Source organism: Macrotis lagotis, chromosome 2 (genome assembly GCF_037893015.1).
Source record: "Macrotis lagotis isolate mMagLag1 chromosome 2, bilby.v1.9.chrom.fasta, whole genome shotgun sequence".
NCBI classification, from domain to species: Eukaryota; Metazoa; Chordata; class Mammalia; order Peramelemorphia; family Peramelidae; genus Macrotis; species Macrotis lagotis.
In genome coordinates, this window is record NC_133659.1 from 266128615 (window position 1) to 266154347 (window position 25733).

Here is a 25733-nt window from a genome sequence, read left to right on the forward strand (position 1 = left end):
ATTCTTGGTCATTAGATTTCAAATAATTTTTTAATGTCAAATTTTTTCCAATCTTTTCACAAAATTCTGGATTTTGGATGAAATTCTCATGCATGTTACTGTGTTGACTTTGATCTTTGATTAATTTTGTATAGAATAATTTTTCTTCAGAGAAATATCTCTCTTGAAAAGCAATGAATAATCTAGTGGTTTAAAGTATTTAGCTCTTTTAATAGTTTGGGTCTGAGGTTTTTTACAAGAACCCAAATTTCCATTCATATAATTATTCATTCTTAATAATATGACTACTTCCCTCCTAATAAGAATAACATAACCATTTTGAAATTTGTATTTGAAATATTTTTGTAAACAATAAAAAGGAAAGTAGTCATTGAGTAATATGAAGGAAACATTTCTGTTATTACTAAATGATGATAAAGTGAACTTCTAATGGTATAAAACAGTCCAGTTAGGTATTTTTTCATTGAATTTTTTCTGAACCAATGATTAGTTCCTATTTTTTCAGTGGATTTGTAATCTATTTTAATGTCATGGATGTTATAAGTCTATATTTCTTGAAAGAACTTATTAATTGGATTTATAGCTTCGTGAGGATATAGGTGTAAAAATGTGTATTCTGAATGATGTAACAGTTTAGAAAAACTTATAAAATTCCATATTTATAAAAAATTAATTTCACTTTTGCAGTTTGAATTTACTTGCTATGTATCTAAGAAATGTTCAATTTAATAAAATTTTAATTGTTTATATTTTATACCTGTATTTTATGTTCTTCATATTTTGAAAACTATAAGAATGAATTACAGTTATAGTAGCATACAAAATATATATAACATTACTAAAATCTAAGTTCATTGAGTGCTTTGTGTAGCTCTTTATACTCTAATGTAATTAATTTGTTTCTAGATGCTGGCATCACCATCAACATCAGGTCAGCTGTCTCAGTTTGGGGCAAGTTTATACGGGCAACAAAGTAAGAATTTGCATTTATTTTGGGGTTCCCTTTTTAAGAAAGAAAACTATTGCATTAATGGGAAATTTCAAAAGAGGCATTTTCAGTCTTTTTTCTTATGTATTCTTATAATCAAACCAAATTAATTCATAATTTGCTATTTGGAATGTGTTAAAATTTGCACATGAACCAGATTGAATTTTACCATTTGGAATAGCTTTGAAAAAAAAAAATCTTTACTGAGAAAATTAATATAAGGAAGTTTGCCAGAACGTTCCTTAAGTTAACTTACAGGGTTCAAGTATTTTGAGAGAATACAATTTCATTCTAAAAATAATATCTTACTTATAAGACTAATATGTCATATTTTAGCACACTTTACTACAACTTCAGCTAGATTAAAATAGCACTTTTCTTTAGGACAACTCTGTATTAGTTGCCATAATATTATTCTATCTTTATAATACTAGCAGAGATGGAAGGGACATTATAGTTCACATCATTTATTTTATAGATGGGAAAATTGAGACCCAAAAAGATATTTGACTTGTTCATGTCTATACTCAGGATTAGAATCTAGGAGTTCTGGCTGATATCAGTTGTCTTTCCACAATGAAAAGTTTTGTTTAAAAACGTTTTATACTTATTCAAACTTGGCTTTCTCACAATCATTGCCATTTAGAGAGTTTAATAGAACACATGAATTTAAGATTATGAGATTATAATTTTTAATTTCCATGTTGTACCTGAAATAACTTAATAAGTATCATCAGTTTATGGAATGGTTGATATTATCTGATGATAGAATTATAGATTTAAAAGTAGATCAAGTAACAACTTTAACAAATTTTATTTAAAATTTTAAAAGATATCATTATTATATCAGGGGGATAAAAGCTGTTTTAGTGTGATATATATTCCATTTTACCTTTTAAAGTGAATATGAGTTAAAAGGTAATTTTAAATAATTTCTTCCAGTTTTTCCATTGCATCTTTATATCTTTCTAGTAACTATGACATCATATACAGTGGTCAGAATTTGCTGATTGTTTATTCATTCAGCAATTTCATTTTGATTGAATAATAAAAAAATCAAAATTATAATTGAATGTGTTCCACATTCAAATAGTTTTACTAGTTGAATAATTGCTAAAGTATCTTTTCTGCCTCATGTTCCAGATAAGACTTACTTTGTAGGTGTCCATTCAAATAGGAACAGGCATTGCAAAGGGGATGCTCGGCTATTGCTTCCACAACATAGGTTTTAGAATCTTATGAATAAGATGGTAAAATTGAGAAGTAATTTTAATAAGTTGTTGAGTTTTTTCCTGTATTGTTAATAATTTGAAGATAAAATACAAAATATCTTCACAATCTTTATCACTCTTTATTTTCTTTTTTGTCCATTTATTGTACTCATATATACAGATTCTAAACTTGGCATTAAATTCATAATCATTGGAAGAAAACAGTTTGTATTTGAAATTAAATTATTAAGTTGGATTTTCTTTTACATTGAACCAGTTTAACACTTATACAAATTGTCAGACAGCAAATAATCTGTTTAACGGTGACCATTGATGGTTTCAAAAGACTAATAATGAAACATGTCCCCCTTCTCTTGGCAGAGAGGTGATGAATTAGAATTACAGAAACAGACATGCATTCTGAGACATGACCAATTTGATTTGTCTTGCTTGACTATTGGGAGGAGCAGGCTTAGAGTGTAGTGCTAAACATTTTTTAAAAACATAATTAAGACATTTAAATGCACAAAAGAAAAGGTATTTCAAAGGGAAAAATATAGAGGAATTTTGTGACAGTGTTAAATTATACACATATGTTTTAAAACATAAATTATATGTAAATAGTTCTTATTACAAACCTTTCTCTTGTTCATTGCATATTGAAATATTTCAGTTTGTTGTTCACAACAAAAAGAAAATTTAAAAAGAGAGAAAACCTTGAAAACTCAGTGATTCTCCATCAGGTTATAAGATAGATAGATAGATAGATAGATAGATAGATAGATAGATAGATAGATAGATAGATAATTAAGGTGTTATCCATGAAGTATAATTTTGAAAAACTGATGCTGTTATTCATTGATGCATTTTGGATATTTTTAATAGAAAACGACCATTCTAGAAAAGCTCAAGTTAAAAAACACCAGAACAACCTTTTTCTTTCTCCTTTTAAAATAATAGCTTCTGTCACTCTTTTCCTCATAGAAATAGTCATATTATCTAGCTAGATAGCAGTTCTCATGTTGAATCTTATTCCCCAGCCTAATATATGTCATTAGTGGTTAATGCATTTTATCAGCAATATAATTATATAATGCTTTAAAGTTTTCAGGATTCTTTCCTTACAGTACCCTCTGAATTAGGTTGTGCAAGTCATTTTATTCCTATTTTGTAATTGAGAAAACTCCAACAACAGGTTGTTATACATAATTATGCAGTTAGTGAACAGCTAGAGATGAGATTGAAACACAAGCCTCTTCTTCCATGCTACATCTCATTTTATTTTTGTTTTGGTTTGCCTTGCCTCTTTGTTTTTCAACTTTGCTAAGATCCTTTGTCTCTGTTTTATGGAAGTGATTCTTATTCTCTAGCTGAAAAACCTATACTCTTTCCAGAACCTTTGCCTCTGGAAATGTCATCATCTTCTCTTACTTACCCCTTACTTATCCCTTTGATAGTTTTCTCATCTGCCAATTTAAAAACTGTCCAAAAGAAAGGAAATAATGATGTCTGATATGGATTTTTCTGATGAATTCATGTTGACTTTTTATGAGGTCTAGTTGAAAGTTGCTCTTTATATAATATGTAATATTATATAATAAAAGAAAAGGATTGTTTAAATGAGAAGACCTTGTAGTTCTAGTTCTTGTCAAAATACAAATTAGGTAAACCAAAAAAAAAAAAAAAACCCCAAAACCCAAAAACTAGAAGAGCATCTGAAAGCTTTGGCTCTAAAGGTAATGATAGCAGGAGGAAGTAAGCTAGAAAAATCAATAACATCATTTCATCACTGCTATAAAAGATACATTCATAGATAAAAAGAAAGAAAACTAAAAACTAAATGAAATTTTTTGCTTTTGTCCTTAATGAAGAATGTAAACTCTAATTCTCATATCATCTTCTTAATTGATTGAACGAGTTGGCCATACATAAATAAATAGAACAAAGTAGCATACATCATACAATTTTGAAGAAACTATATTCGTGGAAACCATAAACAAAATGTTATTTTGGAATTGTCCATTATGCAGAAGAGCTTGAGCATTGTCCATGTCACTTTTATCCGTGTGAAGCTTTTATAGATCCTGAAGGGGAGATTTTAATTATGGAGCTTCACATTAAATTCATATTTAAAAGAATAAAAGGCAATGGAATGAATATAAAACTTGGAAATTGTAATATATCTCTCTAAGGGGAAAGAGTCTAATATGATATGCTCGTGGAATGATGACAGCAACAGTGATGAAAAGGGACAGACAGATGTTAGGCTTTTCAAAGCGTTCATTAAGTAGTAATAAAACATAGTATTTTATTTATAAATATTTCATTTTTATCAAAATGTTATTGCATTATTTAAATGAAGTGTTCAGTTATGGTTTGAATCATTTTATTGAGAGATTTATTAATATTTAACTTAGAACTATTGATTTTTAATTGAAAGCATAGTTCTGTTATTGTCACATAGCCAGAGGTGTGTGGTCAGTAACTCTTTACAAAATTCATATACTTTCAGAGTTGGACAGGACACCAAGAGGCTAACTAGTTCAAACTGGACAATAAAAACCCCCTCGACAGCATATTCAACAATGTTCAACCAGAAGACCTCTAAGTGAACAGGAATCCATTATCTTCTGAGGCAACCCATTCCACTTTTTGATAGTTCTTATTATTCAGCATTTCAAGAAACCAAACTTTTGCCTCTGTTTTTTGTGCCCATTGTTCCTAGTTCATTTATGTAGGCTTAACAAAAGAAGTCTGATTTTTTTTTTTTTGGATTCTAGTTCTTTCATTCAAAATAACAGCAACCTTCCTATGTTTATTATTTGTCAATTTGGTAAGCATACTAAAAAAAGGTGTTTCTGTAAAGAGCAACATTTAGTTTTGCAAGACCTTGCCCTGGAAAAGTTCTTTAATCTAACAATAAACTGAAATTAACTCCTTTTGGGTACACACTGTGCAGCCCTTCTAAACCATCTAATTTAAGGTCTCTAAACTACATTTGCATTTTTTCTGAGACTTTGTCAAATGCTTTCTTCTAATTTAGGGTAGCTGTTTTCTTTGATAGTTTTCTCATCTGCCAATCTAAAAACTGTCCAAAAGAAAGGAAATAATGATATCTGGTATGAACTGTTTTTTGATGAATATGTTGACTTTTTGTGATTACTTCCTTTTCTGAATATTCATTTGCCTTCTTCATTTTAATAATATAGTCTATATTTTCCAGGAATCAAAATCATGGTTACTGGCCTACAGTTTATTGACTCATCTCTTTACTTTTGGAAAGAATTTACCCTAATTAATATAATTGAATTTCTTGATTTTCACCATGATCTTTCAAAAATCATTAACAGTTACCAACCATTCCATTTACTAGTTGTTTGTTTTTTTAGTGGTAAGGAATGCAGTTCATCTGAGTTTTGTGACTAGAACTTTTTAAGAATTGCTAGATCCTCTCTTACTATCTCCTTACCTGTTCTGTAGATATACACAGAGAAGATAGGAGATTTCTGTGTTAGTATAGTGAAATTAACAGCCACAGTCATGTGAAAATTACTTGGGATGAACAATGATTATGACATGATTTCACTTTGTGACATTAGTGGTCATGAGTGCATGCTTTTGCTGATGCTAGGCTAACTCAGACTATCAGACTAGTTGGTTCTCCAACTGAGCTGGTTCTCCACCTTTGTTTAGTTCTCTGTTAGTTGAGTATTCAGTTTGGATTTTATGCCATACAAATATTGCTCTCTTGTTATGTTTTTAATTCTGTATTTTAAAAGAATGGCTATTACTCCAAGAACATCTGCAGAAGTTGTAGCTCTTAAAGAGCACGCTTCAGTGCCTGTTAGAGATATTGAAGTAAATGTTGGTGTGGGCTGTCAGACATTTCAAGAATCATTCATGCCCCATGTGAAAAAAGGACCAGTCACATGGAATACATTCAGAAACAAAGAAACAGTGCCACAACAAACTTCCTTCAAAACAGCTTAACTGATCTCATGAAAGCAGTCAAAGAAGATCTTCACAATATGAAAGTTTTCTTGATGTTGAAAGAACAGTGAGAAGACATATTTAAAAAAAAAAACTACATTTGGTATTAAAAAATGTCATGGGCAAGATTTTAAAAATCTAAAATACTGAAGATTGGAAAACAGTATTGTGAAACTGATGATGCTTAACTTTTTTCTTTATGCTGTACTGAAACTTTTGTCAGAAGGCCAGGTGATCTTATGAAAGCTGAATATCTTCATCCAATTATAAAACAGCCACCAAGAAAAATACTTTGAGAATTTTTTAAATTTTTGGTTGATTTCCATATCTACCTTGTATCTTTTGAGGCAGTGCCAGTGCTGATAAATATATTGATATACTAAAAACAAAATCATTCAAGAGTTACAGAAATCCCCAGTGGACATAGACTATTGTAGCATGCCTAGAAATTTAATCAAGAGATGAAGATAAACATGCATTGATTCCCTTGGATCTTGCTTTATTTAAATTTTGTTGTAAACCACTTGGCCAGACTTAGAAAAATGGCCTGTTCTTCAAGGGTTCACTTTCCACTATGATAATATGATTTCATGATAAACTAAAGAATGTGTCAGTATATTATGAAATCAATGTCAAATTATATAAAAGAAGTGATTGCAGAAAAAGGACATATTGAATTTTTAAAGATGTAAAAAGTTGTAAGGCTTATTATATATAATTAAATTTAATTATATTTGTCCCAGTTAATCTGCAGACATCTGTAATTATCTCATTGCCTCTTGGCCATCAAGATATTCTCTTATCTCATGGTTCTTTTGGATCTTTATCAATATTTCTTACATAAAAAGCTTCCTTCTTAGAGAAGCTATATTCTTTTCTTTAAAGAGAGCTTTATATCTTTTACATAGTATCAGATGATACAGTCTTATTTTCTCCATTAATTTTTAGCCTTGTGATATAGGTCAGAATTTCCGTCTCTTTGTAAATCCTTTTTTGAATTTGTTTTATTTGTTTTCTAATTGAATGCCTTCTTAGAAAAACCAAGAAACATGTTTTATACATTAGAGAATGGAGAGGTTTTTTTTTTATGCTCCTTTACCTTCTCTTCTAGGTGAATATTTTTACTAAACTTTAAATTTAGATAGCAAATACTTGGCTGTTGTTGAAGTGTCACTCCTTGCATGCCACTTCACACTTTCTCCTGCTCTTCCTTTCTGTAAGCAAAATCCTCCTCCTTATCCTTTATAATAGATACTTTTATATTTCTTCTTCTTCTTCCTTCTTGCTACCTGTGGCAATTGCCACAGAGCTGTCATATTTCTACTTCCTTATTCACTTCAGCATCCTCCTCTGTTTCTCTTTTTTTTCCTTTGTAAAATTCTCATATCTTTCAGATATTAGTTAATCATTTTGTCTTTCTTGCTACTCAACCTTTTCTCACAAGTTGTAAAATTGTAATATTCCTTTCTTAGACCTCTAAGTAAAATGGGTTATAGCCTATACTGTGCAGAAATTTTTGTGTATTCCATAGCAGTGTGGTCTTCTACCCTATTTTTGTATTTGAAAATCCCCATGTTATGTGATTTGGGGAGAGGAACCCTAATTTCTTTAGCTCTCAGCCAATGCTGACTTAGAGGCATAGCAAGAGATATTTAAGATTCTATAACAAGATGATAGCTAAATTGATAGTTTGCTGATAAGGTCTCATAGAGAGCAGGGCACTTGAAGTGAGAGGATAACCATGAAAGAGCTCCAGTCATGAAAACCCATATAGGAAAGAGTTTTTAGGAGGCAAGAGTATTCAGTAATGGCAGTGGACTCAAAGAAGTCAATAAGAGCCATCAGATTTTATATCTTTCTGATTATGTACTTTTGTGCATTAACATTATCATGCCCTATCCCTTCACTCCGCAGCAGTGGTGCAGTGGATAGAGCACTGGTCCTGGAGTCAGGTGGGCCCGAGTTCAAATTTGACCTCGGACATTTTACACTCAGTAGCTGTGTGACCTTGGGCCAATCACTTAACCCTGATTGCCTTGCATCCAGGGTCATTCCTAGTCATCCTGATTCCTATTTGACCACTGGACCCAGATGGCTCTGGTTGTAGCACAGCGCCCCCCCCCCCCAATCCTATTCTTGTCATGGCATTACCTCCCTGAATGAAGGACAAACATCATCCCTCTCCTAATATGTAAGTTAGACTGTATCCTCCATTTTAACCTTGTGTCTAGTAGAGGGTTCTGTTCAGAGTAGTAACATAATTAATGATTGTTGAATTGATTTTTATTGTTGTAGTTTTCCTATGGCAAAACTCTTCTGTTTTCACTTGTTTAGTTATCATACTCTTAAGACATTATGTGTTACTTTTGACAGTGGGACTCTTACTTGGTATGAACATACTAGAAATTAAAAGGTTTGCAATGATCCTTTCTGATTATAACCTCTTGACTTAGTGAAGTTTACTAAGTCAATCAGCAAGCATTTGTTGCATGTCTCTTATGTATTCAGACTGTGCTAGGCACAAGAGATAAAACTTTTAAAAATAAAGCAGTCCCTCCCTGCAAGGAGCTTATTTTCTAATGGAGGAAGGCAACAAGTTCATATGTAAATCAATATAGAATAAATATACAAAGTAACAAAGAAAGGATTTGTTAATCACCTACTATGTGCCACGGGGAGAGCAGGATGATTATAGCTTGGGTTGATGGTTCTTAAGCTGTTACTTCTATGAGTGAATTCTTACGTGGAGAATCATTATTGCCTGATGGAAAACAGAGTGTTCTATCTGAGGAGTAATGGGCAATGAGAGGGGTGGTGGACTCCATGTTTTGTGGAGCATTACCAGCTGAAGAGGAGTTTATATTTTTATCTAAGAGATGAGTCTCAATGGCCACTGAATTTTATTTAATTATTGAATGACAAGATCAGATTTGCCTTTAAGAAAAATTATTTTCTCTTAGTGTTTAGTATGGTTTGGAGTTGTGAATCTTAAGGCAGGGAGTACCAGAAAACAAGGTGATAGGACCTGAGCTATGGTTGTAGTTGAGTGAGAGATGGATCAACTATGAGAGTTCAGTAAATGATAAAAACAAAGTTTCCAAATAACAAATCCTTTGTAGAGTTTTGGTATTAATGGGAATATTATTAAATATCTGAAGGCTGAAATTATCCATCCTTTTGCCTGTCTCCCATCTTCTGACCATTTTTTTTCTTTGCTAGTTAGCATCTTCCCTAGCTTCAGACTGATATCATTTAAATGTTAATTGCTTTGTGAAGGGAGTATGGTGAATATTGAGTGATAAATTTGAGTATTGAAGATTATCTGTACATGCCATCTACTTTGATTTTTAGCACAAATAATGAAAGAAAGTGTGTCAACTTATAGTTGACTAAATGTTTTGTTGTGTTTAAAGCTTCTTTCTTTTTTTTTTGCAAGGCAAATGGGGTTAAGTGACTTGCCCAAGGCCACACAGCTAGGTAATTATTAAGTATCTGAGACCAGATTTGAACCCAGCTACTCCTGACTCCAGGGCCGGTGCTTTATCCACTGCACCACGTAGCCACCCCTAAAGCTGCTCTTTCTTACAAGACTTGCTTGAAAACTTCTTTGATTTGATTTTTCTCAAGTCCTTAATTTTTCGGGTGTTATTTTTTTTTATGGAAAGCCATGGGGTGTATTGGGTTAATAATCACCATGAATAAAAAAAAACCCAACCTAAGAACCATAGATTAATATTGTATTCTTTTGGAGGGTAGATGTAGCAGGCCTTTTAAAGGCATATATGGAGTAAGGAAGAAGACAATTAGGGAAGAGAAAGGAGATTAATGAAACAGATGAGCAAATAGAAAAAAAATTAGGAAAGAAGAAAAGGGAAAAAAATGAGAATGGGGAGAAGGGAAGGAACAGGAAGAATTTAAGTTAAATTTAATGACATTTTCCATCTAAAGAAATTGTTATTCTCAGGATGAGTGAAGACTTCAGTTAGTGGTAGTAGTAATATTTGAGAGAGAGGATATAGTATTTTTGGATTGGACTTTAAAAGAGAAATGGGGTCATGGTTTGCATTCACATTTCTGTGTAATTTGTGCTATCCAGGTTGTAGTGGGCAGAACACTAAATTTTAAGTCAGGAAACCTTGGTCTTAATTTTTGTCCTGTCTCTAATTGTGACCTTGGGCAAGTCCCTAAACCTGTCAGTTAATTCATTTATAAAATGAAAGCTGAACTAGATGATCTTTCTTTTAGGTAACTTTAACTTGTAACATTCTGTGATTACATTTCTAGGCCAAAGAGCATAAGAAATAAATCTCATTAAGACATCTACAACTAAAAGTACATTTTTTAGAATAGGATGGAATATACAGCGGAGATTCTTAACCTAAAGACAATAATGTCCATGGATAGATTTCAGAGTGGGAAGAAGGGGTGAGGGGTTATGAACTTGAACTAGAGAAAAATCTCACCTTCGTTTTTCACTAACTGATAACTGTGGTATAGCATTCCCTTCAGTTATTAATGTAAATAACAGACATTATTAAAAGAAGGGGTCCATGGACTTTGCCAGAATGCCAAAGTGGTATTTGACACAAAGAGCAAGAAAAGGAATTGAAATGACCTAAGGAGATATTATATTGGAATGGGGGGACTATGAGCTTGAAGGAAATATTTCTTATGTTGCTTCCTTGGACATTTCCTTTATGATCTATATTCTTTTCTGTTGTGTCCCAGATTGAGAGTTGCCTCAGTGATAATGTGCTTTCCCCCAAAGGTGGTATATATTACAGGGTCAGCTTCTCATGGTTTTTCATTTCTAAATTAAACATCGGTAAGCACCATGTATGCATTATGACATCTGTGGATATTGAGTCTGTAGAAATCAAGGAGTTTGGCAGCCTGACTTTTAAGCGTACTAATTTCCAATATAAAAATCAGCCTTGTTTGCATTGCAAAAGTCTGTTGTAATACAAGAATTGAGAAATAGTACTTCATTATGCAGGTGAATGAAAAATTAACTCATGTTTATGTTCATGATATCTAGAGAGCACTGTTGGTAACTCTTAGAGAACCTTGAAAATATGGGACTCTACCACAGAAGCATTTAATGTGGTATATTTAATTCATTAATTCCTCACTTAGGGCAATGTTGACTTTTAATTGACATGTAATTCTTTTCACAGCATTAAAAAACTTTTGGTTCTTGAATCAGTGAAATAGTGCTTGTTTTTTAGAATAAGAAAAGTAATTAGTTAAGTTTATCTGCCAGTTTCTTTTATTCATGCCGTTTTCCTTCAGTCCTTTGCACAAATTTCTTGAGCCATTTAGAAAATACCCCAATGTGTATGAATTCAGAGATCTTTTAAATATTGAAGAATTTATAAACTTAGACTCTAGAAATGGCCTTCTTTGATATTCATAATGTAAATCTTATGTCTATGAATTCAGAGACAACTGTCAGATATATGTGTATGATTAACTTAGTATATTCATATATCTGACTGTTGTCTCTGAATTCTGGGTTGTAGTAGAAAAAGTTATTTGATCTTAGGAGACTTAGGCTTGAATTCTGGCTCTAAAATACTATGCAGCCCACTTTTGTTTTCTGGGTCTATCACTTATAAAATTACTCTCCAAAGTCCTTTCCAGCTCTAAATTTCTGTGTCCTGCTTTGCCTATCCATTCATAGCAGATTAGAAGTTACAAATTAAAAACTTTATGTGGGATGGTGCATTAAGAGCAGGCATGGAAGTAGCAGACTTTCAGTTTCCTCATCTGTACCTTGAAGGGTCTGAAATCTTGGTTATAAGGTCCCTTCTAACTCTTCAGTTCAAAGTTGGAAAGTCTAATTTTATGAAGGAGAGAAGCCTGGTGGTAGGTATAAAGAAAAAAAGTTAAATTTTCTTCTGTATCCTGTTTTAGAACAATTACCATTAAAAAGGCTGCTCAACTTATGTTTTAGTTCATGAATGGTAAATTTCTGGGGGAAATTCTCTGATTTAAAACACCTCATTTCCTGATATTAGATTAATGATAATCTAGTATCAAAGGTCTGAAGAGAAAGAAAATCTTTTTTAAAAAAATTGGTAGATAGGTTTCAATTGTACATTTTTGATAGACTTTTTTTACTTAACCTTCCTTTGCTAACAGTTTTTTATTTGTAAATATATTCCCTAAATGAAAATATTTTCTCTAAGTCTTAGCATGTTTCAGAAACACCAATAAAAGTAATTAAAATTAAATATAAACTAAACAAAATTAAGCTTCTTCACATAGCAAGTAACTGATGCTTTAACTTGGCAAAGAAAGAGCTTAATAGAAATAGATACTAAAGTATAACATTGTACAATGATTTTAATAAAATCAAAATATTGTTCCATAGACTTTATTAAAGCACATTAATCTATTATCAAACCATGAATACAGAAAACTTCTTGAGTGTTATAAATTATAAGCATGTATGTACTCTGTTTAAAATCTTAATAAATTAGAGAATAGCTTGCTGTAAAAATTTTCTTTTGAGATGCCATTCAGAGAAGTTAAACTTATGTCTTTAGAAAGTTGTAATTTTTCAATTTCTTATTCTATTTAGCATCTTTCAAAATTGGTTATGTTTCCCTCCTATAATTTTTAATAGGTGCACTAGGCCTTCCAATGAGGGGAATAAGCAACAATACCCCTCAGTTAAATCGCAGCTTATCACAAGGCACTCAGTTACCAAGCCACGTTACGCCAACAACAGGGGTACCAACAATGTCACTTCATACGCCTCCTTCTCCAAGCAGGTATTTATTATATTTCTTTAAAAATTATATCTGTGTATATGCCTGTAGTAGTATCCTAGATCTATGCTTATTATCTTATGTTATGAAAAAGATAATCTATTAATAAACCTGCAGACCTGTGGATGTATAATATAAAAAAACTTTTTTTTTAAAGGAAACTTTTTTCCTGCTTCGTTGCTTTTCATTGAGGCAGGGAATTGATGCACTGTCCTTAGGATGCTTTTCATTTAATTTAAATACTTGTATTGTGGTAGGTTAAATATATCTTCCCTTAGGTGAAAATGAGTGAATAGTATATACATAGTATTGAGAAATTAGAAGGAACATATTATTTTGAAAAGGAATTTGATACTACAAGAGTTATTGCTTCATTTTGTTTTGTCAAATTAGTCATTCTAGCAATTATCTTCCCCTTGCTCCAATTTCCTCACTTAGCACCTTTTCCCCAAAAAAAGTTAACAGAGCTGAAGTGATTGGGACTAAAAGTATAGATTATTTTCCATTTTTGTAGTTTACTATTTGTTAACAGAAAGAAGAAAGATCACATTCTCAGTTATTTTATCTTATTTCATCTCAGTTATATTCATCTAATAAGAATTTTTTTTATTTTCGATTAATGATATTTTATGTTTCTTTCACTATGAATGATTATGTTGGGGATCTAGATTATAACACAGATTTTTGTTTAGAAATTTAATGAGGGATTCTCAAGTCCCATCTTTTATAACAATTTCTTTTTCAGGGGTATATTACCTATGAATCCTAGGAATATGATCAACCACTCCCAGGTTGGTCAGGGCATTGGAATTGCCAGCAGGACAAATAGCATGAGCAGTTCAGGGTTAGGTAGCCCTAACAGAAGCTCGCCAAGCATAATATGTATGCCAAAGCAGCAACCCTCTAGACAACCTTTTACTGTGAACAGGTAAGGTAAACTAAATTAGATCATATTGCATGTATATAAATACTTTCTGTTTATCTTTTGTCTTATTGCCCACATTGCTATTCATGCTCACTGCTCTACTCATATTCTCAATTCTTTATCTTGAAGTCATAATGGTTTTTCATCTCAATCAAATCAAAATGTTTCATTTTTTTCCCATCTCAGTTCTAAAAGAACTTCCTGACCTTAAAAGTTTTTTTTTGGGGGGGGGGGCAGGGGTAGGAGGTGGGATGATTGCTTAATCATACTCAAACATACACTTTTATAATCAATCAGTAAACATTATTAAATGAGTACTCTGTACCAGGCACTGTGGTAAGTACTGGAAATAATAAGAAAATTTTAAAAACATTAGAGGAGATGATCCTAGCAGCTAGAGGGACTAGAACAGGCCTTCTAAAGTAAGTAATGCTGAAGTGGAGATTTGGGATAAAGAGCATTCAATCATGAGCAACACCTGTTGCAAAGGCACAGAGGTGGGAGATGAAGTGTTTGTATGAGGGTCACCTGGAGGCTAATATCACTAAATCATAAAGTGTGTGGAAAGATTAGGAAGGTAGGAAGGGACTAAATTATGAAATGCTCTAAATTACTGACCTTAAAATTGGACTTAGAAATAATAATAATGAGGCAATAGAGTTTATTCAGCAGGGGGACTGATAGGGTCAGATTGTTTAAAGGAGGGTGGATTTAGTTAGGAATACCAATTAGAAGACTATAGCTATAGTCAAGAGAATCTGCACTAACTGCTAGCTATGTGAATAGAGAGTAGGACATATATAAAGATGTACTAAAGAAAGAAATGATGGAATTTAACAGCTAAGATTGGAAATGTGTGGTGAACAAGAGAGGAGTCAGTGGAGTTACTGAAGCTTTGAACTTGGATAATTGAACTTATGATTTGTGGATAATAATAAGGAATTTCAGAAGATGGTAAAGTTTGAGGGAAATGAAAATAAGTTCTGTCTTGGACATGTTGAATTTGAGATTCCTTTAGGAAATCTGAGCTCAAAATGGGTCAGCAGGTAGTTGTTAAAAAGAGTCCTAGAGTTCAAGACAAGAGACAAGGTCTCAAACATATAGATCTGCTCTCAACTGCCTAAACATGATAATGGAGCCCACTAGTTAATGAAAGCATTAAGTGAGATAGAGAAAGAAAAAGCAGATGCTTTGAGGGAGACTCAGAGTTAATGAGCATGATACTGATAAAGATCCTAGTTGTCAGTCAACAATGAGGGCCAAGACAGAACAGAGCCACAAAAATTCAAAGAGGAGAGAGTACACAGAAATTAGATTTGTCATTTATGACATTATTGATAACTTTAGAGAGAGCTATTTCACTTGAGGGATGGGATAGGAAGCCACATTGCAGAAGGCTTTTAGAAGCAAGAGGAAAATAAAAACCTTTAGAGTAGATGGCTTTATCAAGAAAGTAGTGTCAGAGAGAAAAGATATAGCTGGCAGGCTTGTCAGAATTTAGTGAAGTATTTTTCTTTTTTTAAAGAAGGTGAAGAGTGGGGCATAGTTTGTATATAGCAGATTAGGAACTGAGAGATTAGGAAAGATGGAAGATTTTAGAGAAGATGAGGGTGCTGATATAGGCAATTTAATTTTCTGGGGAAGATGAAAAGGAATGTATTATTGCTTTCACCTGTAGAGGATTTGAGTTTAGGAAACAGGAGGTGATTGGAGTGAAAGGTGAGTTAGTGGAACATGATGGCAGAGGATATAAAAGGAGGAAGGGAATAGAGTGTGTTTTTGGCAAATGACCTCAAGTTTTCAGTGAAATATGAATCAACGATCCTTCGTAGATAAAGTGAGAGTACAGCAACTATCGTGAGTGAAATGGGAAATTCTTAATGGAGGGTGGTAGGATTGCTTGTGCTCCAGCCAGGGCTTGACTGAGGTCAGTTGGCACAAATGTGTGGTCTCCCTAGGCAGTATCTGTTGATGTCCTCCAGGTTCATGCTACTTTACCTGAGTAGGAGAGAAAGAGGCAGAGTGGGAGTAATCAAGGGTTGGACAGGCATGAACTGTGATACTATTAGGGCTCAAGGGGTTCAACCCAGAGACTACTGTTTAAATCGGATTGATCTATCCAGGTGTCCAGATTGAGAAGGAAGAGAGATAGCTAGAGCAATTATTGCCTTGCACAATACTCAGGAAAGGAAGGATCCAATTCAGTAGCTTACAAGTTTTTAGGAGATGTGTTTAAGTGCTCTTTTTTACCTTTGAATTGGACCTATAATTCACTCCATTTAGAACTGGGAATTGTCTGCTTGGGTAGATTGGCAGCTACTCTTAATCTTAGCTTCTCAAGTTAAGTTGAACTCAACCGTCCTGACTCCAAGGCTCATTCTGATTCACTGTTCTCTACTGTCTTTCTTAGAGTTCTTTATGCCATTTTTGTAAACTTAAAAAAATAATATTGAATGATAAAACCTTATTACATAGAGAAAGCTTCAACTTGTATCTATATTGAGAGGCATTTCAACAGAGTGGTTAGAGAGTTGACCTCACTCAGGAAGACCTAGGGTTATGTCTTGGCTCTGACATCCACCAAATCATTTAAACTCTCAGTGTCCTCCTGTTCAACTCCTCAAGTCTCTCCTCTGCACAGCAAGTACCATTCTGCATTGGTAGAGAAGTTAATGTGCTGTGAGTCCCAGAACCAATGAAATCACAGATCTGGTTCAGAAAAAGTGGTCTAATTACCATCATATAGCATCATAAGTTAGAATCATGGCTGTTGCTGGGTTTCATCGGTAAACTTTGCTGGTAAGTCTTTCCTCTAATAAAATCCGTGTTATCACAGGTCTTGCACTTTCTCTTTAATGCAGCATGTCATTTAAGATAATTGGTAGTTTTCTGACCACCCTCTTGTCCTCTTATGTGACAGGCTTTAAGAATGCAAGTCCTTGACTCTAAAGATGAGAGTTCAAAGTTTACTAATTAGATAAGACATATTTTTTTCAAGAATTTGCTTCATCAGTAAAATGGTGCATGCCATATCTGTCTCAAGATGACATTATGTGAAAGTGGTTTTTTTAATATACTACAAAATGTCTGTTGTAATTTATGAAATTATAAAGTATATATATATATATTTATTTCATTGTCCTAGTTAAGATTCAACATTCTGATTTTGGACAGTCTCAACTTTATGAAGATGAAAATGTTTTTGTTTCTATTTTTTAAAGGCCAGGTTTGTGTCAGTAAAACAAAATTTTATTTTGGAGGAAAAAATTGTGATAATATTAGTACTCTCATTTTTATGATCTCCAAAGGGAGCAATATAACTGTATTTACTCATGTTTAAATGGTTTTCCAGTTTGGAGGATTTAGTTGTGAACAGTATAAGATGAACCTTTCTTAAAACAGAAATGCTTTATTATTATTAATTAATATTTGTTAAAAAAAATGGCATAGGGAACTCTGAAATGAAGAAAATTTCGGAAGGCCCTGACATGATCATATTTTAGTCTACTTTCTTTTTTTAATTTTGTATACCCTATAAATAATTCAGATATTTCTAGGTGCTTGACAGAGTTTCTATTCTTTATTCAACATGTTTCTATTATTTATACTTTTAGTCTTATATTCCACCCTTGATGTTTATTGCTTTCTAGTATTTTATGTACTCTCCTCTCTGCTATATTTTTATCTATAGTATATCATCTGATCTCATACCTTTTTATACTGTGCTTGCTTATATTCTAATTTATATTCATCTATCTTTGTACTTGTTTTAGTTCATTCTATTAAATTTTTTATGTCAAGGAAGCTAGATCACACAGTTGTGAGAGTGCTGGACTTGAAGTCAGCAAGACCTGAGTTCAAATTCTGCTCAAGGGAGGCTAGGTGGCGCAGTGGATAGAGCACCAGTCCTGGAGGAGTCAGGAGGGACCTGAGTTCAAGTCCGGTCTCAGACACTTAATAATTACCTAGCTGTGTGGCATGGGACAAGCCGCTTAACCCCATTGCCTTGCAAAAACTAAATAATAAATAAACAAATTCTGCTTAAGACACTAGCCTGAGTTTTCTCATCATAAAATTTGAGCTAGTTTTAGCATCTACCTGCCAGAATTGTTATGCACAACAAATGGATACATATGAAAAGTGCTTTACAAATCTGAAAGTGCTACATAATTGCTAGCTGTTATTATCAGGGGTGTGCTCATAAATGTTTAATAGCCCACTCAAGAAAAAATGTATGTGTGACACACTTTAAGTTTAATTTCTCTTATTAATATTTTCTCCATCACTCCATCTCCAAGTAAATCAAGCCTTGATTTGTAGTGTTTGCCAAATCTGAACTACCCATGCCTAGAGTCAGTTTGAACCTTTTTTCAACAGCACATCCCATGTTATTTTTAATTGATTATTTATCATTTAAAATATATTTGGGGGGCAGCTAGGTGGCGCAGTGGATAAATCACCGGCCCTGGAGTCAGGAGTACCTGGGTTCAAATCCGGTCCCAGACACTTAATAATTACCTAGCTGTGTGGCCTTGGGCAAGCCACTTAACCCCGTTTGCCTTGCAAAAAAAAAAAAACCCTAAAAAAAATAAAATAAAATATATTTGGATGTTTTGGCCTTTTGTATAAACAATTTCTAAATATTTGTCAAATATAAGTCTCTGAAGTGCCACTTTAAGGATATCCTATATTTATTAGCAAATGATCTTGTCTATGAAACAGTTGTGCTTGAATATACCTTTTGTTATCAATTTGAACTGTCAAAATCTGCCATTGACTTGCTTTCTTCTAGCATGTAATAGTCCAACTATATGTTTTGTAAACACTTTTGCTTCCCTTAAACCTCACTCGGTATAGATTAATAGAAAGTCTATTGCCATTTTACATTGTAACCAGCTTATAACATTTTTCCAGTCCTGCCTAGAAAGCCATTAACTCATTTGATCACAATGAGCATTAGTAGTCTTTTTTTTATTTTAAGGTTTTTGCAAGGCAAACGGGCTTAAGTGGCTTGCCCAAGGCCACACAGCTAGGTAATTATTAAGTGTCTGGGACCGGATTTGAACCCAGGTACTCCTGACTCCAAGGCCAGTGCTTTATCCACTATGCTACCTAGCCACCCCCATTAGTAGTCTTAAATAATACATTGTCAGCATAGGATTTGCATTTTTTTAAAAATTACAGTTCTTAATTATGTGTAACCTAAAGACCTTCTTTTTGGTCCTTTATCATGAGGGCATCCTATGTTCTTGAAGACTGTACATATTGAAGTGTAAGCAAGTCCTCCTAAGTTGGAAAGTCTCTGAATATTGATCCAGTGATGGACTGTATGCTTGTTAAATTGAAAATATCTAATTAAATTTAGAGGCTCATCATCAGAGGTTGGTCAATGGATTTTCAACTTAGGGGACCCTATCTCTTTTAAAACTGTCTAACTGGGGCAGCTAGGTGGCGCAGTGAATAGAGCACCGGCCTTGGAGTCAGGAGTACCTGGGTTCAAATCTGACCTCAGACACTTAATAATTACCTAGCAATGTGGCCTTGGGCAAGCCACTTAACCCCAATTGCCTTGAAGAATCTTAAAAAAAAAAATAAATAAAACTGTCTCTTTTAAAACTTCAAAGGACTTATGACTGATAGAGTTCACCTCATATTGATAAACCCCAGATTTTTGAAGTAGCTGAAGTATTAATGATACATCTATGAACTAATTTTCTTTAGATTCATTTTTATAGTAATTTTCAAGAATATGCCTTTGAGCCATTAAAAATTTACAAGTGTGCTTTAAAAGGATGTGATTCAACATATATTTTGAATATTAATTGTGGATGTGCATGGGGTGGGAGATAATAAAATAATGGAATATACAGTTTAGCATGGGAGAAGTCAGTGTTATTTTGAATGAAATAATAAATTGTAAAACACTTTTAATTCATTTCGTGATAATGTACTGTATAGCACAGCAAAATTCAGCCATAGAAAACCTGTATAAATCAACTAATCTTAGATAAAACTACTGAACTATATCTTTAGTTCATTCTCTCAAGGTAGTAATTGACCTTTTTCTGTCCACATAATGGTACTTTGGTCATAACATTGTTATCTTCCTAGGTAGGTATAAATTCTTTTCATTCTTATGTTTATTTTATTCCCTTAAAGTCTTTAAGGAAAAAAACAAAAGCAAACCTGTTCTTCATCTAATTGGTTATAAAAAAATTAGGCAAATTAAAGGAGAATAAAAGTTGAATTTAATGAAATGAGTTTAACATCAGTTTCCAAAAGTGATATAATCTGAAACGAGGAAATCAAGAATGTGCACTTATTTTTTTTCTCGGCTAAACGTTGGTGTTCTTACATTATATCTGAAACTATTTTCTGTGTACCCAGTATGTCTGGATTTGGAATGAACAGGAATCAGGCATTTGGAATGAATAACTCTCTATCAAGTAACATTTTTAATGGAACAGGTAAGCTTCTGTCAGAAATAGTACTCTAGAAGGAAAAAATACCCTTCATAATTGGAACATAAAACCCTTTGGTTACTCATCTTGACACAATTTTTTTTTTGATGTTATGAATGAACCAATTATTTAGTGGCAATAAAGAGATGCTCTTTAGCTTCATGGTATATGTGTTATCTTTGCTATCTGCTTACAAATATTGAGCAACATTTTATAATACATAAATTATAGTAATATAATTAGATATAATATATTGTAATATAAATGCATAGCTTTTAGTTATTGATATTATCAGCAAACTTGAAGATCTTGTCTATATCAGAAGCTGATCTCCCTGCCATGACTGAGAAAAAAAGCTATAGAAAATTTATAAAATATGGACCCTTCATTGTGTGTATAATTTTTTCAAATTTATAAATTTTCATGGACTGATCTATATTGAAAGAAAAAATTGGATTACATGAAAATTATTTGTCTAATGTTGACCTGTCTAGTAGCAGGATACACTGACTCCAGTTTATTTCCAATGGAAGGTAAAGTCAAGAACCTCAGATTTGATTTGATCCCTAATTGGGAATACAGGAACAAAAAAAAAAAGGAAGGAAGGAGAAAAATTCAAATTAAGGTTGTAGTAAATGTAAATAGGAGAAAGGGAAGAAAATGGGTGGGTGAGATGGACTTACACGAGCTGAGATGAGAAGACTTTATTCTGAGCAAGAAGAGGAAGAAAGAATTAAGTTTTTATAGAACCCTTTGTACCAGAATACTTTCTTTTAACTGGGAGAATAGTAAAATTCTTTGAAAAGGTAAAAATATCATTAAAATTTGAGATTCCAGGTTTAATTTGTATATTTCCATTTATATGTAGTTTATAATATATTAAAATTCTGTAACATAATGTACTGTGCTATAAAATTTTGGAATAACTTTGACATTCATTTGAATTGTGTCGAGTGGTCTGTTTTATGTATATAAGTAAATGATATATAATTAAAATGATTTTTTTGTCAATGCTAACTGATACAGACATTGGGCTTATTGTGTTCTTTTATACCTCGATTATTTGTTTTTTAAAATTATTTAAATTAAGTTTTTTAAGGAGAGTCATCATCATCATCATCATCATCATGGTATAGTGAATAGAGGACTAAAGGAAGAGTTTCTGCAGACAAAGTGCCCTAAAAAAAGGTTATATCAATTATAGACCTGGGAAAAATAATTATATTACAAAAAAACAAAATTTTTTTTGTAATACAAAAAAAATCTCTTCAGCTTTTGAGAGACTTATTTTTCATTCATGGTAATTATAAGAAATTGCATCCATAGTACAGTTATGATCTGCTTTGGTAAAGTGAGTATGCATACCCACAGAATCATGGATCCTTCAAGTTGTGAAAAACAAGAGAATAATGAAGTCCATAAAGAATGCATATTGTCACATACCACTCCCCTTTTTAATCCTTCTGTATTTTTTCACCTTAGTTATTTAATTAGACCCATAATTATGAATTTAAATTAATATAAGTCACTTTTTTAAAAAGTGGGCTTTGAAATCAATTCAGCTGTTTAATAATTTTTGACTATAATGTCATCCTTAAAGTATCCTTTTAAAATCTAAGTATAAAATAATTTACTTTTTATCTTTATTTAGTTTTCAAACAAATTGTTCATTTTGAGTAGTGTAAATCATAACCTCAACCCCAGTTTAAGTTTTATTAATATAGGAAGAGTATTGTTTTATGCTTGAATGTACTTTATCAACATATACAACTCTCAGAAACAATTAGTGCAATGTATTTTAAGCAGTTATTCATAGTTGTACTTAAATTTCCCACAATTCTGTCATTATCTAAAAACTACAATTTTAGGATATTTTCCAAATACTATTAAATATTTAGTACATCAGGGTTTTAGGAATTTGACATAGTTCAAAAACTTTTTATTTTTTTTTTGAAGTGACATTTTGATAACCCCTAAAAGACATGAAATCAAACATCTTCTCTATCCAGAATTGTGCTTAGGTGGGTAATGATGAAAGCCAGTACAATGTTTAAAATAATATTCATGCAGAATGATATTGCTATTTGAGTTTTTATCTTTAATAGTTATATTTTACAGAAGTGCAAAGATTTATAACTTGCATATTTTTTGTTTAGATGGAAGTGAAAATGTGACAGGATTGGACCTTTCAGATTTTCCAGCACTAGCAGATCGAAACAGAAGGGAAGGAAGTGGTAACCCAACTCCATTAATAAACCCCTTAGCTGGAAGAGCTCCTTATGGTAAGCCTGGGAGGGGTGGGGGAGGACCATTAAATTGACAAATCAAAAGAAATTTCAGTGAGTGCATTTCAGTTAATTAGAATAATCAATATAGAGAGTTGATATATTCAAAATGATTTTAAAGACACCTCACTGATTATATTTGCTTCAAAATTTTGATAATCTGAGGTGGGGGAAAAATCCATAAATGTGAAGATATAGTTAATGAGGCCTCAACTCAGCAAGAATCCCCTCATGAGCTATATAGACACAGTTTTCTTCAGTCCTCTGTTGCCCTCAATCACCTCTGATTCTTTCTTCTCTTTGTTCTTCTCTATACAAGTAGTTGAAGTATTTTTCCCAAAGAAGTTATTCAATATTAGTCAATAGCCATTTATTAAGTGCTTGCTAATGGCTAGGCACTCTGCTGGGTGCCCAAATATAAATTTTTAAAAATGAAAATATTCCAAAAATATTTGTGATGAGGGAGGTAAGAAAGGTCTGTGTATTGATATAATCTACAGTAAATTAAACGCAAAAGGGAAGCACTAGAAAGTGGGGGAAACCAGAAAAGACTTTGTGGAGAAGACAATACCTGAGCTTCTTCTTAAAGGATGTAGGTGAGGAAAAAGAGTGCATTCAAGGCAGCAGGAAGGAAAAGGAAAGAGATGAACTGTCTGTCCCTTGTGACCTTTGGATGCATCAGGTGAATAATTGACTGTCCAAAAATCATGCTCCTAGTTCAGGAAGCTGCTTTTTAGTCTCTTTAGATTAGAAACAAAGTCTGAACTAGAAAAGACCTTGAAAAACATGTGATATGATGAATCTAATCATCTCCTCTTTCCCCAGACAAGAAAAGGGAGGCCCAGAAGAGATTAAGTGAACGTGGCCAAGGGCCTTCCCAGTAGTAGAGCACTGCACGTGCAATGAATAGCTGGTGGTAGCTACCACTTTAACTCTGTAGAGCTCAGGTCTCCTCCAACCTGAGTTCAGGGAAAAATTAGGGAATGAAAATCCACTAGTTTGTCTCCATAAAACTGAAAAACATGTGCATGTGTGGTGTTGAATTTTCTTACCCACTTGGAGAATTTACACCTGAGGAAATATTCTGATGTAGATCATGAGTAGAGATAACTCCTTTCATAGAGGAGTTTCTCGGACCTCCAAATCATAAAGAGAACTATCTTTTTCATTGTAGGAAGTATACCAAACAGTGTTCCATAACAGTTTTCCCTAAGTAATCTGCCCAGAAAGTTGAGTGCCTAGCTATCTAAATTTTAATTCAGACTCTAATGTCTTTAACCTTTCCTCATAGGTCCAATTTTTCATCCCTTTAATCATTTCCGTTGTTCTCCTTGGACCATCTCCAGTTTCTCCATATCGTACTTGAATTGTGGAGCCCCAAACTGGACACTGTACTCTATTAAGGGCCTGACCAATGCCAAGTATAGTGGGAGGATTACTTCCCAATTCTTGCATGTTACACATCTAGAACATGGAGTCCAAAGGAAATCTGAAATAATGTGGAGTTGTTATATAATTGATTGCAATTTTCCCACCCTGTAAGTCATTTTCAAGTAGAATACTGGCATGTTCTTTTTAAAATTACTTTATGCATTTGTGTTTGAAAGCTAACTAGTGTGTATATTATCTAGTTAACATTTTAAAGAAACCATGCTTTTAAAATCAAAACATTACTGCTACTGTTGCTGATATCAGATAATATGAAACACCTATAATATAGCACAGAACTAGTGACAAAATGCTACCACTGACCTCCCTTGTATTATTTTATAGAGAGAGCTTAGGCCATCATTAAAACATTTTTGTAGCAGGATCTTAAATATTAAATTGATAAAGACATAAATATTCATACCTTGTTCTTAAAAGCATAAATATTTTAAATATACACATGTAATCCATTTCATTAGCATAAGAAACGTTAAATTTTAATAATAACAAAATGTTGGTCGAAAGGATTTTTTTAAAACATTTGTAATTCTCCGTACTCACTGTCTAGTTGGAATGGTAACAAAACCAGCAAGTGAGCAATCCCAGGACTTTTCAATACACAACGAAGATTTTCCAGCATTGCCAGGCTCCAGTTATAAAGACCCAACAACGAGTAATGAGGACAGTAAATCTGTAAGTAACTGTAATTCATTATTTAAAATTTTTTTGTGAGTTGTTATTATTTTCTAACTATATTTGGCATTTTGAAGCATTAGTTTTCATACAGATATGTGTGTGTATATATATATGTGTGTGTGTGTATACATATTATTACAAAACTGCTTCTTTTAAAAAAATTTTTACTAAGTAAACTCTTAGTAATGTAAAAACATAATTTATCATTAGATATTATTATTCCCTATTACCTATCAGAGTTAATTTAGAATTTTATTGTAGTTTCTGTCACCTGTGTCCTATAAAGTTTGAAGTATTGCTTATTTCTTAGGAGCTATATTTTTCTGGAATTTTCTCTTTGAAGACTCTTTGTACCCATTTCTATTCTTGGGTTGAATCAAGCACATAGGCTTCCTATTTCTGATTTGCCCAACATGACTGTTTTGTTCTCACTTTATCAAGTATCTCTTTCACTGAAAAGAATATTATCACAGTTAAAAACATAAAGAGATTAAAAACAATTTAAGAAATCAAATATTTTAAGCAGTAGTAGTGATTATTTATGGAACTAACATTTAAGTATTTTGGGGTTTTTTTTCCTTAATGGAGAATCTTTTTAAAATTGTGTTTAAAGTTTTCTCCCAAATGAAGCTATCCACATAATTTTTTTTTAGTTTCTTGACTGTTAGAAACTTTGCACTTAAAAAAACCCCAAAACAAACTTTATTATTTTGAATTTATTTCAATACCTTTGTGGAGTGCTGTGTAGACTTTAGAGCAGGATTTCTTAACCTGATGTCCATGGATAGATTTCAAGGAGTCCATGAATTATAATTATTACTTTTAAATTATTTTGATAACTTTATAATCTTATTTAGATTGGTTTGTTTCAAACATTTCAAAAGTTTCAAAAAGTGATTCATAAGGTTTCATTCGACCATATAACAGGGTCACGACATAATAGACTAAGAACTTCAACTCTTATAGAGGTTTA

At 32.6% G+C, this 25733-nt stretch overlaps 1 protein-coding gene and 1 long non-coding RNA gene across 17 annotated transcripts in view; one reads left to right on the forward strand and one right to left on the reverse strand.

Moving 5' to 3' along the window:
- LOC141514944 (uncharacterized) overlaps positions 1-5708 on the reverse strand; it is a 62436-nt gene extending 56728 nt beyond the window's left edge. The window contains exon 1 of the long non-coding RNA XR_012476157.1: positions 5669-5708. This is a non-coding gene — a long non-coding RNA (uncharacterized LOC141514944). The remainder of the gene's footprint in view (positions 1-5668) is intronic.
- Positions 1-25733, forward strand: part of CNOT2 (CCR4-NOT transcription complex subunit 2) — a 171866-nt gene that overhangs the window by 127429 nt on the left and 18704 nt on the right. For all 16 annotated transcript variants that reach the window (XM_074226131.1, XM_074226136.1, XM_074226142.1 and 13 more), the window contains 6 exons: positions 907-973; positions 12821-12968; positions 13711-13893; positions 20278-20357; positions 22508-22633; positions 24633-24757. In XM_074226131.1, coding sequence (XP_074082232.1) covers positions 907-973; positions 12821-12968; positions 13711-13893; positions 20278-20357; positions 22508-22633; positions 24633-24757 — 729 coding nt within the window. The remainder of the gene's footprint in view (positions 1-906; positions 974-12820; positions 12969-13710; positions 13894-20277; positions 20358-22507; positions 22634-24632; positions 24758-25733) is intronic.